Consider the following 19,589-nt stretch of genomic DNA (forward strand, 5'->3'; position numbering starts at 1 on the left):
CATGCTTCACATCATGATGCTGCCACCACCATGTATCACATCATGATGCTGCCACCGCCATGCTTCACATCATGATGCTGCCACCACCAGGCTTCACATCATGATGCTGCCACCACCATGCTTCACATCATGATGCTGCCACCGCCATGCTTCACATCATCATACTGCCACCACCATGCTTCACATCATGATGCTGCCACCACCATGCTTCACATCATGATGCTGCCACCACCATGCTTCTCATCATGATGCTGCCACCACCATGCTTCTCATCATGATGCTGCCACCACCATGCTTCTCTTCATGATGCTGCCACCGCCATGCTTCACATCATGATGCTGCCACCACCATGCTTCACATCATGATGCTGCCACCACCATGCTTCTCATCATGATGCTGCCACCACCAGGCTTCACATCATGATGCTGCCACCACCAGGCTTCACATCATGATGCTGCCACCGCCATGCTTCACATCATGATGCTACCACCGCCATGCTTCACATCATGATGCTGCCACCACCATGCTTCACATCATGATACTGCCACCACCATGCTTCACATCATGATGCTGCCTTCACCATGCTTTACTTCATGATGCTGCCACCACCGTACTTCACGTCATGATGCTGCCACCACCAGGCTTCACATCATGATGCTGCCACCACTGTGCTTCACATCATGATGCTGCCACCACCATGCTTCACATCATGATGCTGCCTCCACCAGGCTTCATATCATGATGCTGCCACCACCATGCTTCACATGATATAGACATATGTCTATATGTCATGATATGTGATGATGCTGCCTTCACCATGCTTCATATCATGATGCTGCTACCACCATGCTTCCTGGTGAGGATGGTGTGTTTGTGATGATGCTCAGTGTTTGATGTCCACTAAATATAGCATCCAGTGTGATGGACCAAAAGCTCAATTTTTGTCTTGTCAGACCAAAGAACCTTCTTCCAGTTTATATACATATACACACACATTCATTATATAACTTATAAAACTTGATATTTTCCTCAGATGTTCTTGGTCACCCACTCCTCCTTTTATCCAACACTGTCCCTGTCCCCACAAATTTCTTGTGCCATGCACGAATTGAGGGACGTGATGGTGGATCTCTTCCATACTTAGTTCTGTAGTTTTGCTGAGTCTGCACATGTGATTTTGTCTCAATAAACCATGATACACATTGTGCCTTCTCTTGAGGATTAGCCATTTTTTAGGGTTTCATTTACCAGTACCTCTTTCACCAACAGGATACCTGAAACACACATTTTCAACGTGATTACAAACTTTAGTAAACACTGATTACAGTAAAGCAAAAGATATGTTATCAACTGCCTTTGTAATAAATTCTTAAAATTGTCAAGAGACTTTATGGATATATATATATATATATATATATATATATATATATATATATATATATATATATATATATATATATATATATGTGTGTGTGTGTGTGTGTGTGTGTGTGAACATTTTAGTCAATGATGTAGAAACTTTTCTGGAAAACTTGCTCTCTAATGCATTTGCATTAAACTGCTGAGCAGCTCGCTGTAATCAGCTCACCTCCTCTGACAGGTGGCAGCAGGAAGCTCCGCCCCCTGATCCTCCCACAGACTCACACAGACCCACACTCCTCCACGTTATTCCTCTCTGACATGATGCTGGTTCTGGTGGCTGCTGGATCCGTCTTCTTTCCGGGTCTCTTCCTGTTGACCAAAAAGAGTCTGAAGCAGCTGATGGGATGGAACGATGGGGAGGCTGCTGTAGTGTCCACACGGTAACTACACACAGACACACAAACCTCACACCACCCTCAGGTTTAATGTCTTATATCATGGAGGCGGGTGTTGGTTCTCAGAAGAATAGAGATTCCCCACAGTGTGACCTTTTAAACATATTTATGTCCTCCCAACATTTAGAATACAAGGACACACACTGTGATTGTTTTGTTTCTTTGCAATTGTTTTGTGTCTCTTGAAGTTGTTTTGTGCCCCTTTGAGGTCAGTTTGTGTCTTTGTGGTTGCTTTGTGTCTCTTAAAGGTTGTTTCGTGTGTCTTTGTGGTTGGTTTTTTTTTGGGTTTCTGTGGTTGTTTTGTGTCTCTTTGTAGTTATTTTGTGTTTCATTGTGGTTGTTTTGTGTCTCTTTGTGTTTGCTTTACATGTTTGTGGTTGTTTTGTGTCTCTTGTTTTGCATCTCTGTCTCTTTCAACAGTTGTGTCTTTGTAGTCTCTGAGTTGCGTGTTTCATTTGGTATCTTTTCATTTGTTTTGTGTCTCTTTGTGATCATTTGATTTACAGTTGTGCGACAACAAATCAGAACGGTCGCAGTGATTCACAGCGACTGAATCTTTGTGTTTTCAAACTGAACATTTAGTTCAGATGAAGATTCATGCAGATGTTTCATCACAAACACTTTTAAAATCATTCAAACTTTTCTAATCCAATCTCTGTTGTTAATCTGGTTGTTTTTTGTCAGTTTGGTTTCGTCTGTTCAGGCCGTCATGGCGTCATCAGCCGGATTCTTCATCACGTCGAGCTGCAGGGACGTCATCGAGGACAGGTGAGGCTGAAACTCACTTTCTGCTGCCACTGATTCAATCTGTAAACCTTCTACTACAACGTGTGTCACTACTATAATCTGAGATCCTTTTAATCCTCCTGTTTGTTTGAGTAAAAGCTACAGTTTTACGAACTTACATACATGTGAATAGGAACCAGTGAGTTTGAAATACGTACGAATGTTTGTATATATTAATTATCTACAGCCGTATCCTGTAAATGTTTCTGTTCGGGCAGTGAGATCTTCATTTTGGCTAAAATTCTGATTCATTTTGAGATAAAACAATTGGGAAAAAACACTGTATTTGATTATTATCAATGTAAAATTGTTGCTTTTTTAAAAGTCCCATATTTTCTGTCTAATTTCCCGTAAACGTTCCTGAATCTAGTTTCTGTTTTGCTGTAAATTAGAGCAGATTTCTGCAGTTTGGTGCCAATAATGAAGAAAATTAAAAGTTTCTACTTTTATGTAACACCAGTTGGTATAAAAATTATCCAATTAAGTGAAAAATATTTCATAAATTAACAGTGCAAATATTTAAGGAATATTTTTCACTTAATATGAATTTAGTCTCGTCTTGTGGTTGTTTTGTGCCTCTTTGTCATCATTTTGCATCTCTTTTTAATGGTTTTGTTCTGTTTTGTGTCACTGTTTGGTTATTTTCTGTCTCATCGTCGATGTTTTTCATCTCTTTGTGGCTGCTGAGTCTTTAAACACAGGTAATAAACTGACATCACTGTGAATGTTTAATATTTTCACCGACCTAAATCCCCTTTTTCTTCAAGTAGTTGATGTGATAACTGTAGCAGCAAACTCTTCCTTCAATTTCTTGACAATTAGTGACGAATTACTGACTAAATGTTATACTTTGCAGCCACTTTTGGCAAATCATGAGGGAAGTTGGAAATTAAATCCTTAAAATAACCAATTTATTTAGGAATTAAAATGAATTTAGTCATTTTCCAGCTTTGGTTTTCAGCAGTTTAATCTCAAAAATCTGGTTTGTATCCAGAAATTAACACAAATCTTGAAGCACATTTTTGTCACAATAAAAAGCTAAGTTAAAATGTGTGTCGACGGTAATTTTTCAGCTTTTATTTCCATGTTTGCACACACGCTGGTCCGTGGAGTCTCAGCGTGAGTCTCTAATCTAATTAACAGTCGGAGTTAATTCTCCTGTAAGCAGCAGTGAATCTATTTCAGGCTGCAGCTTCACTAATCCTCCCGCTGAGCATCATGGGAAACCTGGGAGGCAGAAACCCGTCCGGAGGTTCATTTCACAGTCAAAGTGGAGGTTCGAGTCTCGGCTGCATTTGTTTAGCAAATCACACCTCAGACGGCAAAGGACTCTGGGAGGTTCAGGTGTTTGTTTACCTGCATCAGAACCAAACAATCCAGCAGAAGGTTTCAGTCGAAGGAAAGTTAAGAAACATTCAGACCCTTTAAAAGTAAAAGTACCAATAAAACTGTGTATAAATACTCCAGTCCCAGTAAAAGTCAATAAACCAACACATTAAGTAGTATAAACAGGTTTAGGACTGGTTTCAATTTTAGACTGGAATTAGACCTGGTTGTTGACTGGTTCCAAATGTTTAAACTAGGGTTTAGAGCAGTTTCAAACTGGATTTTGAAGTGAGTTTAGACTGGTCTTGAAATTGAGTTTAGATTGGTTTTAAACTTAGATATAGACAGATTAGTTTTAGACTGGCTTTAGACTGGTCTTGGACTTGGTTTTGGATAGCTTAAAAGTTCACCTAAGAGTAGGTTTAGTCTGATTTTAGACTGGTTTGAAACTTGACTTTGGACAGAGTTTAGATGGGTTTTGGACTAGATTTTGGACTTTGTTTTAGACTGGTATCAACCTTGCATTTGGCCTAGATTTAAACAGGTTTTGGACTTGGTTGCAAAGTTGACCTAAGAGTAGGTTTAGACTGATTCTAGACTGGGTTTAGATGGTTTTTTGGAATTGTTTGCAGACTGGTTTTATAGGGTTTTTTAAGACTAGGTTTTAGACTGGGTTCAAACTTGATTTCAGGCTGGGTTTAGACTTTATACTTGGATTTAGACTGCTTTTGGACTGGGTTTAGACTAGATTTAGACCTGTTTATGGACCAGGTTATTTTGCTGTTAAAATGCATCCATATGGGAACAATAGCCACAGAGAAATGGGTCTAAAAAGTTCTTGATTTTGGACAGCTGGCCATTGAGGAACTCCAGTTTTTGACACTTTGATCCTGAAAGTCGCTGATTAACACCAGTAGTCACTTTTAGTGGTGACGGCGCCCTCTGGTGGCTGCAGAGTTCAGATGAGAACCAAGGAGGAGGTCAGGACCTGAAGACAGATGATGTTTGTTTCCTGATTTAAATTTAAAGGTTGTTTTTTACCATGAGTCTTCCATAAAGTTTTGTTTTGTTTTTAGACGCTAACCAGAAGTGTGAAGTTTCAGTAAGACTCGCTCCTATTGGTCAGATCAGAGGAGACCTTAATGCTCAGTGAAATTAAATCAGTTTCTTTCACTTCGTCTTTCTTCTGTTCTGTTCCCAGACACTGGCTGACTGACGCCTACATCTTGTTCGCAACGCCGTACTTCGCCTACGACATCTACGCCATGTTCCTGTGTTACTGCCACAAGATGCAGGTCAAAGGTCACGAGGAGGCGGAGCTTCGCGGTGGCTCAAACCTAGTGTCGGATTACCTTCGCCGAGAGCTCCTCATGGTGCTGCATCACGTCTTCATGGTGACCTTCTGCTTCCCCGCATCACTGGTAACTATGGCAACAACAACAGTGATGCTTTGATGCTGAGCGGTACTGCAGCGCCACCAGCAGGACAAACACAGTAGAGTTTCCTCTGAAACATCTGCATCCGTCGAAGTCGTTCTTGTTCTAAGGAACTAAGACAACCTGAGCTTTAAAAAGGCCTAGAAGAAGCTCAAAATTACAAATGGTTCTTATTCCATTTGATTAGCGCAACATTAATGCTAACCCAATATGTAATTTACATTAAAACCAAGAAAAAACCTGCATGTTTAGTCATTTACATTGTCTTTCTGATGGTTTTCTTAGGTTTTACTGAACTCTGAACACAAGATGCTGCTTCCTGTGATGTTTAAAGGAAAACACTGTTTTGCAGCACATGAACTGTGCTTGTGTTGCAGCTGTGGCGGCAGGGGAAAGGAGATTACTTCCAGGGCATCTTGTTTCTGGCGGAGCTCAGCACACCTTCAGTATCTCTGGGGAAAGTCCTGATCCAGGTAAGCGAACCTCTGAACCTTCTAAACACTGGGACACACTGACACATTATGCTGCGTTAAACCTGCTGAAATCAACACAAAACTCACTTTACGCTGACAGTAATATGCAAACATTATTTATGGATATTTGCCCACAGTTATCCAGACTGAAAAGTAGATTTGTTGACAGCATTAATGATTTAAAGGGATTTTAGAGCTTTTCTTTGTGGAACCTCAGTAAAGGATCAGAGTGTTGCTGTTGGCATCAGTTAAAATTTTTACTAAATGTCATTTTTTTCTCAGTTTTTCTTGTATGTGCTACTATCTGTATGTGGGGCTTCGCTGAACACTACCTGAACAGGGCAGCTGATTGGGCCTTTTTAAACTAAATACATATTTTGAGGTGTTTTTAAAGATTTACAGCAGGAACCAGTAAGATAATAATCTTCTCCTATAGACCTTTAATGTGACACTTAGTCTCAGTTTGTGGAATTTGAAGAAATCCTTAATTGTTGACATTTTCGTTAGAAATGTTAAACATCCTGTTTGAGTCTGTAAGAGTCAGTGTTGTTTATTGTCTCTCAGTATAAGCAGCAACACACTCTGCTGCACAAAGTGAATGGAGTCGTCATGATGTTCACCTTCTTCTGCTGTCGGGTTTTGCTCTTCCCTTACCTGTACTACGCCTACAGCAGGTAACCTCAGCTGTCTGCCTTTAGGTTTCATTGTTAACCCTTTGATGCGTAGACCACATGAGGAGAGACCCATTTTCCATTGGATTTGGGTCACTTTTGACCCAGGTTATGCATCAAAGGGTTAAGAAAATATAACAAAGTGATGGACTGACAGTGTCTTGCAGGTTTACTGTTTGTTTAATGAAGTCAAATAAGTGGAATTAAATCATAGTTTCAAACTGAATCATCACTCAGTAGTTTGACAGAAGCATTCACTGAAACAGAAGGTGTTGGCTGATCTCAGCGCCCCCTGTTGGCAGGTACTCGTCGCTGCCGCTGCTGGCGGTGCCCCTGGTGGCCCCCTGGCAGTGTAACCTCGGGGCCGCCCTGCTGTGGCCCCTGCAGCTCTACTGGTTTGCTCTGATCTGCAGAGGAGCCTTCAGGTTGTTCACCCGGCGCTCCAACAAAGGCCATGACAGCAGCTCAACCAATCAGACAGGCCGGCACTGAGCAGGAGGTGGACCTTAACACGAGTCTGAACTACAGGACAAAGTGACTGATGCAGAGTTTGTCCTCAGCTGGAGCTCTGAGCAACAAACAGCAGGAGGAGATGGAAATGTCATCCATTTTGCCTGATCCGGTTTTACATGAAAAGAAACAGAAGACGGACTGAAAGGAAGATTTAAAGTTTGAGCAGAAGAGATTCACCTGCTGGGAAGGTGACTGATGAAGATCTCAGATGGTTAAACTGATATGACCCAGAAAGATGGACTTCTAGGTTTAATGTCAGGTTTATTCTTAATGATTGACCACATCTGGAACCAGTTTAAAACCAGTTTATACCAAATATGAAACCAGTTTTTATGCCAAGTGTGAAACCAGTTTTAACTATGTCTGAAACCTGGTCACAACCAGTGTAAAATCATGTCAAAATCATATAAAATCAGTCTAAAAACATAACCAAGTTCACACTCAAGTCTAAAACCAGTCTATACCAAGTCTGAAACCAGTCATAAATCAGTCTAACACCAAGTTCAAACCCAAGTCCAAAACCAGTCCAATAACAAGCTAAACCATGCACAAAACCACAAAAAAGTCTACCTTAAACCAGTTTAAAACCTAGTCATAACCAGTAAATAATCAGTCTAACAAGAAGTCCAAAACAAAGTCCACACCCTAGTCTGACACCAGTTTAAACCAAGTCTACAATCAGTGTAAAACCAAATATAATAGCAGCACAAAGCATGTTTTAAACCCACTATAAAACCAGTCCAATAACAAACCTAAACCCATGTACAAAACCAATGAAAAACTGTCTAAAACTAGTCTAAACCCAAGTCTCCAGTCCCAAACCTAGTCCAGAATCAGTCCAAAATCAAGTCCAAAACCTAGTCCAAAATCAGTCTGAAATCCAGTCAAAAACTGGTATAAATCCAATCTAAAACCAGTCTAAAATTCAGTATGAACCCAAGTCTAAAACCAGTCTAAGCCTGAGTCCAAGAACAATCTAAAACCAAATACAAAACTAAGTCTGGAATAAGTTTAGAAGAAGAGTGATCCTTATAAAGATGTCGAGGAATCCCACAAGGATCAGTATTTGGTCCTTTGCTGTTTATTCTCCAACTTCACTGTAAAATCAGTTTTTAGTCCATTGGTTTCATCATGAAGCAGATTAATTTTACAACCTCAGGACGTATTTCAGCATGTAATGATTATAAGACCCAGATATATTATTTCACAGAATGAAAATATTCTTAGTTTCATCCTCAAACAGAGCTGAGATTAATTTATCTGATGACTATTTTTAATCAGGTTTCTGTGAAGACTCAGTTTAATTTTTTGTGTTTTGTTTTTACATCTTTCTGCTAAAATAAACTTAATTTATGGCTGTTTTACATAATTTATTGTCTTGATTTTTTTTTATAGTGTCACCCCCTACAGGTAAAGTAACATACTTACAGATGTGGATTTATTAGCTATTTATTTTTGTTTTTGGTCCAACAGTTTCATTTGCTCTATCCTTTATTTTAAAAACCTTTTAAAATGGAAAAACTTTGTATGTCTGAGTCCAAAATGTCATTTTACGTCTTTGCGTCTCTTTACACCACTTGCTGGTTACTTTGCGCCACTTTTTTGGTTTTGGTTTTTCTCCTCCAATCACAGAGCTCGGCGCGGCGCTGTGCGTGATGACGTCCCCCGGAAGAAAATTCTACTCCCTTCTGGCAACACTGAGAATCTGATGGAACAAAATCTGAGTATTATCAACCATAAAACACACTAAATGTTTAATGTAGTCAGTAAATACAGCGACTATGATTCAGCAAATACTGTCTTATTGAAAATAAAAATATTTTCTGACAAATATGCAAACATTTCCATATAATTAATGTTTAAATTAACCAAAAGAAACGATTATTTTAAGCATTTTTTGTCCACCATTCAACTTAAATGTACCGTCCTCTTTTGAGTAATACCCTTTCTTCACTGCCGGAATTTTGACAAGGCGCTAAGGATGACTGTAAAGTAGTAAAACGTGTTTCAGAAAACTGTACATTGATGAAAACACCCGAAAAGCATAGAAATAGGAGCATTGCTAATGGAGTTCTGGTTGAAGGGAGTGTAGATAGATTGATACGTCTATGAAATTCCGTTTTTTTATAGAAAAAATACAGGTGGCATTTAACATTTTTCTTTTATGTACATAAAAATTACAGGTCTGATCATTGTTATCCGTTTTCAAATGATTTCAAACTTCATAATTTATCTTTATAAACACAACACTTTATTCACCCATAATGACAGACGTAAAAGCAGCTCAGAACAACAACCAAGAAACTAGACAGAAAGGACTCAATCAAAATAATAAAACATATATACAAGTATCATGAATCCGTGTATGGTTCGCTCATTCGTTTTTCCGTTTCAAAATAAAATCTAAAAACCAATAAACCACAATGTTTTTTTGTTTTTCTGTTTTTAAAACCTAAATGTAGAAATGTATTATTTAACTAATGAAAAAACCAGAGCGTTGTTTAAAAAAAAAAAAAAAAAAACACTAGATAAAGAAGACCTGCCGAAAAACGTCGGCATTACTACTTAATAAAGTCTATATCCATGTAAATATCACCTACAGACAGTAAAATGAAATGTGCTGGTCGAAATAAAAACAAAACATTTTTTTATGAACGCTGAGAGGAAAGGATGGAATCCAGAAATAAAATTAGAGACCACAGTCTGACTCATCATGCCACCGATCAGTCTGATAAACATCCCGCTTCTTCCACATAGATCTTTGTCATCCTGTCAGGTGTTGAACACCTGGTGATTGTTCAGGAATCATGTCCAGGTTAACTGTAGATAATCACAACTTAACACAGGCTGCCTGCCGAGCCACAAAACTAATTAATGTCTCACCAAGAAAACCCACAACATAGAAGCTCGTCCACTGCTGTGTGTTAGTCTGAGTTCAGTGGAACAGATCCAGAGCAGAACTTCAGGTTTAACTCGGGTTTGTTCTCAGAAACACTCAGACCCCCAGCAGCCTCCCATCAGAACAACACGCAGCAGAACATCAGCTGGATCTGATAAAATACATCAGAACAACACGCAGCAGAACATCAGCTGGATCTGATAAAATACATCAGAACAAACTGAGACCATGTTGTTAAAACTAGTCACTCAGAAAACTATAAAACACGTTCAGTCCCCCGTTCTAACCGTCATTTCAGAGCACGTTAACCTCTGACAATATTAAATAAAAATGGAAGTAAAGTGATCCGATCTGGTCAAAACAAACAATATATTTGTGAGTTGTGTCTTTCCAAAAACTCTGGCTGGTTTAGAAATGGCAAAAGGTACTTTTAGAGACGTGGCAGAGGAAGACTAGAATATTTCCAGTACTGTACAGTCTGAGTGATTAAACTACGCAGGTAGTTTGTGTTATATTTTTGTATTCCTTTTTACATCCTTGTGAAGATGTGAAGATCGGTGGCATGATGAGTCAGACTGTTGTCTCTAATTTTATCTCTGGATTCCATCGTTTCCTCTCACCCTTCATAAAAATTTATGTTTTTTTTTTAAATTTCGCCAGCACATTTTTTTTTACTGTCTGTAGATGATATTTACATGGATATAGACTTTATTAAGTAGTGATGACGACGTTTTTCGGCAGGTCTTCTTTATCTAGTATCTTTATTTCACACACAGCCAGGTCTGGTCGGGACGAATCTGAGGACGAAACATCTGGAGACGGAAACTATCATCGGTTAACCTGATGGTCAGTTAAACTGGAACATCAGCACCAGTAGATGACCAGTATCCCGTCATAAACTTTCGTCCACACGTCGGATCTGACTGTAAAACACACAGAAGTGAAATGCAACATTCTATAGTTAATAAAGTATAGCACTGAAAATAACATCTGTGGTTAACAGAACAAATTCCAGCTCTCTCCAAATCAGCATCAACATGATTGATCTTATTAAGCTGTTCTCCAGCAGAACCTCCTGACACTCATTATAGAACAATGTGGAACTCCATGAGTTCTGCGTGGGATTTCCACTCAAAGAGAATGAAATCGGAAAAGGGCTCGAGGACAGCCATTCTTGATGTGTTCACGGTCCAGACCAGCTCTTAACTGTGTTTCCTCGGCTACTTCCGGTGTTGCTAAAAAATAAAACAACAGCCATATTTTGTATTTCGGGTTTAAAAAGCTAGAGCAAAAAACCAACGCTGTGTTTTTTCATTAGTTAAATAATAAATTTCTGCATTTAGATTTTAAAAACGGAAAAACGAATTAGATTTAGACCATTTAGATTTTATTTTGAAACGGAAAAACGAATGAGGGAACCATACCCGGATTGATCATACTATACTGTCATTCTATTCTGGTCCGTGTACGGATCTGGTAATTGGATTTTCCGTTCTGAAACGGGTATTGAAAAACAAAAAACGAGTGGTTATTTGATTTTCGTTTTAAAATACAAAAATTAAAATTGAAATACAAGGCGTTTTTCCTTTTCATGATCAAAAAGGGATATACGATTTTTTTTAAATGCTTTGATTTTCGTTTTATATTTAGAATAACAAGAAAGTAAAATCAGTAAGAGACAAAAACGAAAAAAGGTCTGTTTTTTCATTTTCTGAGACCGGAAGTGGTCATCAGCAAGTGTGGAGCCAAACGACAACAAGATTCTCAGAGGGCGGAGTCAGAGAGCAGTGATTGGTCAGACCAAAGATAGAAGACAGCGCGCTAGCGTATCTCTATCTTTGGAGTAAAACACAGTAAGAAGATAAATACTTCTAACCAGTAGCGTTATTTTGTTGTACGTTAAGTCAGCGACTTGTGAAGAGTTGTGTTTTGTCGTGTTTGAGCAGTTGGTCCGGACGCGTTAGCTAGCTAAGCGGCTAAGTTAGCTAGCTAAGCGGCTAAGTTAGCTAGCTAAGCGGCTAAGTTAGCTAGCGGGCTAATCAACACAGGTGGCTAACTTACCGCTGAACACCTGTGTTAGTTTCTGCCGCAGCTGTCCTCATTATTAGAATGACCTTCTCAACCTGTATTTCTCTGCTGTGTATTTTAGCTTTTAAAAAAGTTGTTTTACTTTAAGGTTAACTGAAACCTGTTGAGCTGCACTGAAGTTTAACATTCAGCTGGTTTGAATTAAACCGCGCTTAACTTAACATTGCGCAACATTACCTCTCTGAATCTCCATAATTTCATTAAATTCCTTCTCTCTTCCACTGCTCAAGTTCAATCCAGTATATAAAATGACATTAATAGTGAATAAACTAACAACCAGCCATTGTATTTATTTATTACTGCATGTATTTGTAGTAAAACATGAGTTGAAACATCCTACTTTTGGATCTAGAACTGCACAAGCCGTTCATTTTCAGTCACCTGACGAGTTAAACTCCCCTTTTTATGTGAGGTTGAAGCAGAAAGTCTGAGTTAACAAAGAAAGTTCTTTATAATTTGCGATACCTGTTATCTCTGACTGAGGCTTTAGTTTTTGTTGAGCTGATTTACACATAGAAACTTTGTTCAGGAAGATTTCTCAGTAGCTCAGAGGACAAGCTGCTTTTTACACAACCTTGTAAGAGAATGTCTGTCAATGCTTTCAGCAGAATTTAGAAACACAACACTTCCTAAACAGATATTTTGAGGCTGTGAGATTGAACGTTTGAGAGTATATCAGTGTGTTTGTTTGTGGTCTTTCTGTTTCTAGGTGGAAGCTGAATTAGTGAGGATGACTCCTGGTCCTGTCATCTCTAAGCTCCTCACACATCTTTACCTGCACATGAGGAAAATCACTCCTGTAGAATGCAGGTATGTTTGTCATTATTATAAAAAGATGTTGCCTGGTGACCTGTCAGAAACCCATTATACAGAGTCAGCCAAAATAATGTTTACACACGTCAGGAAAAGAAAAACTTGCATAAATATTTCAATACCAAATTTATTCAGACATCACGAGATTAATAAAAGTTATCTTTGGCGTCTACAATTACAAGAGGTGCTCAAAGTGGTGGCCACTGGCTTCCAGACATTTCTGTTGTGTTGTAGACGTCACTTGTTGATGCTCCATTCATGAGGGTAGCGCCATCTGCTGGGAAAACATCCTACAGCAGGACACAGAGTTACATTATTTTGACTGACTCTGAACTTAATGAGAACAAAACTGTCATTTAATTGTTGCTCTGAAATCTTCTTTAGTGAAAACCAGCTGGTGTTCTGCTTTGAAACAAACTGCTGTTGAGGTCTGTGTTTTTAGGTTTAACCCCACAGTTTCTGAATGAACTGATAGTTGGTTTGTTTTTTCCTGATCAATGTGGACGTTATAATTGATGGTAACATTTACTGATCATATAATCAGCATGACAATATAACAGTATAACATTCTGACCACCTGACTAATACTGTGTTGGTCCCTTTATGCTGCTAAAACTCCTCTGACCCAGTGGTTCATCAGAACCTCTGGGGATCCTGTGGGTTGCAGGGTGGGTCCTACCTAGACCAGGCTGATCCTGGACCATCCTGTTGTCCACAGAATGTTTGCACTTCTTGTTTTAGCAAAATATGTTATAATAGAAGATCTTTATTGTCATTGTACATGAAATTATCTGCAAACCAGCAAAGTGTATCAGTCTGAGGTATCTAAAAATAAATAAGTAAAGAAAAATGCTTCTAAAGTCAATAATAAACAGAATATTTTGAGGGAATATTCTAAAAAGGAAAGAAAAGCTCCATTCTCACTCCTCTCAGGATAAACTGTCATTAAAATTGACTTTAAATTTAGCTTCAACACGAGATAAAAACATTTACTTTCATTACTGATATTGTCAAGTTTTGATAAAGTTCATGCTACTTTTATAAAATGATGAAAATGAATAAATTGTATTTTTGTGTTTGATTTCTGTCTTTTCTCCTGTCATCCAGATGTTCAGAGGGAGATGATGCCACATCTGGTCCAGCTGATGGAAGGTCTTGAAGTTCTCTGACTGGCCTCGACTGAAGATGGTCGTCTCACTGGATTTAAGGTTCAGATGCTCAGTAACAAACTCCACCAATGAGCCAACAGGGAAGCTTTAGGTTTATTAAATGTTGCTATGAAGGTTTCGCTGTTTTTCTTTGTGAATGCAATGTGCTCCAACTGAAACTTGAATTAGAGCTTAGAAGTAAATCCTTCCATCTGAAAGGATTTAGTTGCATTAATAACCTCACAACATTCTAATTTTTATTCCAGTCTTGGTTGGAAATAGAATCTCTGTATTGATTCAGGTAAAAACTGAACTTCACAGCATGTTGAAGCAAAACAACCAGATGAAAACTGTGATGGTGTTGGATTGTCAGACCTTAATGTTGCAGCTCAAAGCAGCTTTTCTATCTCAGTTCATTCTGACATTCAGCTATGAATCAACACAGCAGATGGTGATCCATGCTGTGGAAGTCTCACATCTCCTGATTTAATGGAGCTGCTTTGCACTTTTTACACTGTTTATTCACCAACACTTTATTTAATAAAAGTCCCATCTAGTTTTTATGAGGAATGTGATGTTTTAATTTCTCTGTGAATAACTGCAGTCTAATGCAACAGCTGGAGTTGTAACATCTGTCCTGATATTGATCATGAAGTATTGATCAGAATACTTATGGTTAGCAGTCATCCCTGAAGTTTTACATTAAAATCTTTACTTGTGTTGTGAACTTTGATAAGAAGCAGAAATGTTAGCGTTGCCATGGATACATGAGTGTTAAATTCTGTCCATGTTTCCATTTTGGGATGCAGTCCAGTTCCAGAATGTGGAGGAATTTAGTCTCACAATCACAGACAACAAATATTATCTGAAAGTCGGGTTGTTGTTGTTTATCAGCACAATACAAAAAGATTAATGTTAGAAATATTCCAGTTAAGACTCTAGAATATCATGATTTATGTAAATTTACCTCAATAATATGAATGTTCAGGGATATTTATTATGTAAGTTCAGCTGATTAAAGTTTATGACTCTGCACTAAAATATTATTTAAATTGACATCATTATTATAATATTTAGGGTCAGACCCTACAGTATTGAGATTGAGAAATCAAATATTCTATAAAATGTATACACACTGAACTCATTTGGATATATTTAAGTGAGACTCTACAATATTATTTCGCACAAATCTATCTAAATCAAAATTGTAATAATTTTCAAGCCAAACATTTACTGGACTGATTTAACTATTAAAATCACTCCTTTCTAATCCTCTGCTGTACGTTCAAACCTGAGGCCTTAAACAGAAACACACAAGTATCTGTTTGAAGGAACTTCTGCAGAGTCCTGGTTCCAGAACATGATGATAGAATTATAGACAAACTTTAACAAAAGCTGCCTGAGAGTTTACAAGTTTTTATGTTAGATTTCTTCAGTAATTTAATGAGAGTTATCAGCAAAAATCAAGTGTTCATTTGATGAACTTCATTTCCTAAAACATACAGAATTGGAGCTCATATCTTTGGCAGCTGTAAAGTTTCTGCTCCTTCAAAGTTCACAACACAATGAATGAATTCCTAAAACACTCAATGCTGGAGAGCGTTTGTGATGCTGAAGCAGTGACCAGTTTTTCTGTTTCTTCTCTGGAGATGCACAATGAGGGACGTCTGCAGAGACTGAGAAAGAGTCTCACCACATCCTGACATGAGGAAAAAGACTTTATTGAAGACTACAATGAGAAAAACTATCAGACAGCAGACGGCTGCATTCAAGGTGAGTTCTGAACATTTGATCTGGAACAGGAATTCAATAACGGCAGCATGAGCTTCATTTCAATCTGTAGTTGCTGAATTCATGGATGAATCATCTGGCACTAGAGAAGAAGACCATCAAACATCCACGTCAGCTGATGGAGGTCCAAGAGTCTCACCAAACAACCAACCTACAGAGTGAAGACCTCGAATCTGATTGGACGGCCTCCTATTCAGCCACATGTGTGAACAAATGCCTCTAAGCTGATTTGTTTCCTAAAATAAATCTAGTTTGAGTCCTAATCTATGCCTGTGTGTTTGCTTCTTTACACCGCTGTTAACAGTTTAGGCTGTTAGATTGTTCCAGATAAGACAAGTAAAAGATACTTCAGAGCCGTTCTACCACGAGCCTGACAGGAAGAACTCCAACAGCTACTGAATGTTCCTGTGGTCCCCTCAAGGCTACAGGAGGAGCCCTACGAGGACAAGCCGGTCCACCTGATGGTGGCCAGTCGCTGCGGTTCAAAGCCAACACTGACTACGTGGACTTCTACTGGACCACACGGAGGCCTTCAAACCGGACCAACAAGTTCACCGACTCCCCGACTCGTGGGTCTGAGGACGCCGCCGAGCCTCGGTCCAGCCGGCCTCCTGTCTGTGGGTGTTTGAGTGCTGAGAGGTTTGTGGATGCATGTGAACGTCTGTGTTGAAACAGCAGCTTTGGACTCAGTAACGCTGGGAAAAACCAAGAGCTCCTTTATTTGTGACTTCCACTAAAAAAACTGATGAAAATAAGTTTGCCAGGGTTCAGACTGATAACAGATTATTAAATAATGAAAATAAGAGTTTAAATATTCCTTTAAACAATCCTTTTAGGTCTACATTTCCTTTACACTGACTTCTTGATATATGTACAAGTATTTTGGGTGGAATATACCATTAAGCCCAATGTTCAAGGGTTCTTCTGGGAATATAGGGCGGCTGTGGCTCAGGTGGTAGAGCGGGTCGTCGTCGTTCAGGCGTTCTTTGTGTGAAAACTCAGAGATTTCAGGTATCAGAAGGTGGTTTTCAACTTTCTTTGTTAACTTTCTGCTTCAACTTTAAACTAAATTTCCTTCACTAACCCAGCCCTCTGGACTTCCAGGAAGCTGTGTTCCTATTGGCTGTCCAGGTGGCTGATTGGTGTTATCAGGAACACCTGAGCAGCTCAATGTCTTCCTGCTTTATTTAGCTGCAGACAAACATTTCCTCTGTTTCTCTTCACCACTGAACCGGGTTTGGCTTCATTGCTTTAGTTTGTTCTTTAGGCGTTGGCTTGCAGCTTCCAGCAGTAAAATCGTCTTTAATGTGTTTCTTGGTGTGTTTTAGGGCTTTGTACTGGATAGTTGTCTTGGTAAATGTGGTTCTTTAGCCACAGTTAGCACATGGTGCTAATGTGTGCAGTGATTAGTGGATTTGGTGCAGCTGAGTTGTGTCTTTATCTTGGCTGTAGTGAGTCTTTAGAGGTTTTTGGTCAGACACATTCTGTATTCTTGTTTGAGAACCAACGTTGGTTGTCCAGAAGGTAAGAGTTCCTGTCCTGATTCTCTGTTCTCAGAGGTTCTCTGGTAGACTGCAGGAGACTTTAGTGTTTGGGTTGTGCTAGTTTGGTTTTTGTACGGTTTCATTTGGACGACTATCTTGAGGCCCCTCCATGTGGTTTAGTGAGGTTTTCTGGAACAGTTCTACAAAGCAACCTGCAGCAGAAGAGACTTTGAGAGTTTTTAGGAAGTTCTGGAGACCAGACTTTAGAGCAGCAGAAACATTTGTCAGCAGTTTGAGCAGGAGAAGGTGAGCTTCAGAGTAGAAATGAGACGGAAACCTTCTTGACCCGTGTGGTGAGGTCCTGTACCAAGAGTTTGAGCAGGTTGTGAAGAGTCTGTAGTTCTTTGGTCTGAAAGCACAAGAAGAGTCGACTCATTAAAGGAGAAAACAGGAGATATTGTTGGTTCTTCTGTCGCTCTGCAGTTTCCTTAGACTGAATATCAAGTTTATATTTTAAATGATTTACCATGTGAGCCCAAGAAGACTTCAATAAACTCTCTCCATCCCCTGGACACAACATATTTTATTGCCATGTTAAATCTTTTTTTTTTTGTTTGTTTGTTTGTTTTTTTTTTAAATGTTTTTGAGTTTTAATCATAGTTTTTGCATAGTTTTTTTCTCTTTGCTTGTTTAGTTTTGTCATCTGTGTAAAAGGTGCTTAACAAATAAAGTTGAATTGATAAACTGAATAATTGACTAACTCATGATTGTGACAACAGAAGTATTTTCATTGTGATTTAAGTGTTTATTTCATTTTTAAGGTTGGGGTTAAAATCTTGACAGAAAAAGAAGATTAAAGAAATAAACTACATTACAAAAAGCAATTAAATCAAAGAAAAAAAATTTAATACAATAAAACATGTAAAAGAAAATTTTTAAAGTATTTTTTAAATGTGTAATTGTCTGAAATATTTTCTCTGTACTTTTTAATAATTGTATTTTAAAAATTTTGTTTAATTTCATAATAACATGTTTTGTATCTTGTCTCATTATCTAATTCAATATTTTGTCAGTTTAATATCATTTAATTGTATTTAATATTAATTTTCTTTTTAAATGCTTCATTGTATTTTCTGTTTAATTCCTATTTGAAGTTTTATTGTCTTTAAGATGTAATTTTCTAATTAAACATTGAATTTTTTAATTCAGTGTTTTGTCTTTTTAAAGGTTTAATAATCTAATTAAATGTTTTGTCTTTTTAAAGGTTTAATAATCTAATTAAATGTTTTGTATTTTTTTAAAGGTTTAACATTCTTCTTGTTTAAAAAGTATTTTTTTAAATGTGTAATTGTCTGAAATATTTTCTCTGTACTTTTTAATAATTGTATTTTAAAAATTTTGTTTAATTTCATAATAACATGTTTTGTATCTTGTCTCATTATCTAATTCAATATTTTGTCAGTTTAATAAACCTAAACATTAAATAAATTAAATGATATTAAACTGACAAAATATTGAATTAGATAATGAGACAAGATACAAAACATGTTATTATGAAATTAAACAAAATTTTTAAAATACAATTATTAAAAAGTACAGAGAAAATATTTCAGACAATTACACATTTAAAAAAATACTTTTTAAACAAGAAGAATGTTAAACCTTTAAAAAAAATACAAAACATTTAATGGGGCCTTAAACCTAAAAGAACACGAATTACGGGACTCCTGTATAGCTCAACGGGTTAAGCGGTCGACCCATGTACAGGGTCTGGTCCCCGACGCAGCGGTCCAGGTTCGATTCCCGTTTGCGGCGCTTTGCTGCATGTTGTCCCCGCACTCTTCTCCCTACATTCCTGTTTGACTCTTCACTGCATTTATCTAATAAGAAGGCCAAAATAATACTTTAAAAAAACAAAACAAAAAGAACCCAAACTCTAACAGAAAACTCTGTTGATACGTTTTTCTTTTGTTTACAGATAAGTTAAAGAGTTTTATTCATGACATATAACCAATCAAATCACTCCAGAAGACAGTGACCACAGGTAGATAAAGGTTCAGAGCCAAAGCAGTGCCATTTTTAAATGTATTTACTACGGTAAATCTGTAAAAAAAAAAAAAAAAATACTGAGAATCAGTAAATCAGTCAGCCCACAATTACTACAATTCTACAATGTATGTCTCTTTCCTTTGACTTGTTATTTGTACAATCTACAATGTATATGATGGTGTTTTTTCATACCAAAGGCTCTACTATGATGTTTTCTAAGAGACATACTCTGTTCTGGCCCTGGGCAGTTGCGCTCCTCCTCTGTTGTTTTCTGGATTGTACTCAGCTGCATGCC

General features: G+C 37.9%; 1 protein-coding gene and 1 long non-coding RNA gene across 2 annotated transcripts; both read left to right on the top strand.

Moving 5' to 3' along the window:
- The first annotated feature begins 1,643 nt into the window (after positions 1-1,643).
- On the top strand, positions 1,644-8,391 carry tlcd3ba (TLC domain containing 3Ba). The gene is made up of 6 exons (XM_023295235.3): positions 1,644-1,802; positions 2,502-2,585; positions 5,131-5,350; positions 5,743-5,838; positions 6,403-6,512; positions 6,812-8,391. Exons 1-6 carry the CDS (start codon positions 1,681-1,683, stop codon positions 6,999-7,001), a joined length of 822 nt encoding a protein of 273 aa, XP_023151003.2. The 5' UTR covers positions 1,644-1,680; the 3' UTR covers positions 7,002-8,391.
- A 2,947-nt stretch (positions 8,392-11,338) lies between these two features.
- On the top strand, positions 11,339-17,939 carry LOC129347533 (uncharacterized). Its single transcript, XR_008599672.1, has 3 exons — positions 11,339-12,819; positions 13,930-15,743; positions 15,848-17,939. It is a non-coding gene; the product is annotated as an uncharacterized LOC129347533 (long non-coding RNA).
- The last annotated feature ends 1,650 nt before the right edge of the window (positions 17,940-19,589 follow it).

Source organism: Amphiprion ocellaris, chromosome 19 (genome assembly GCF_022539595.1).
Source record: "Amphiprion ocellaris isolate individual 3 ecotype Okinawa chromosome 19, ASM2253959v1, whole genome shotgun sequence".
Classification (NCBI taxonomy): Eukaryota; Metazoa; Chordata; class Actinopteri; family Pomacentridae; genus Amphiprion; species Amphiprion ocellaris.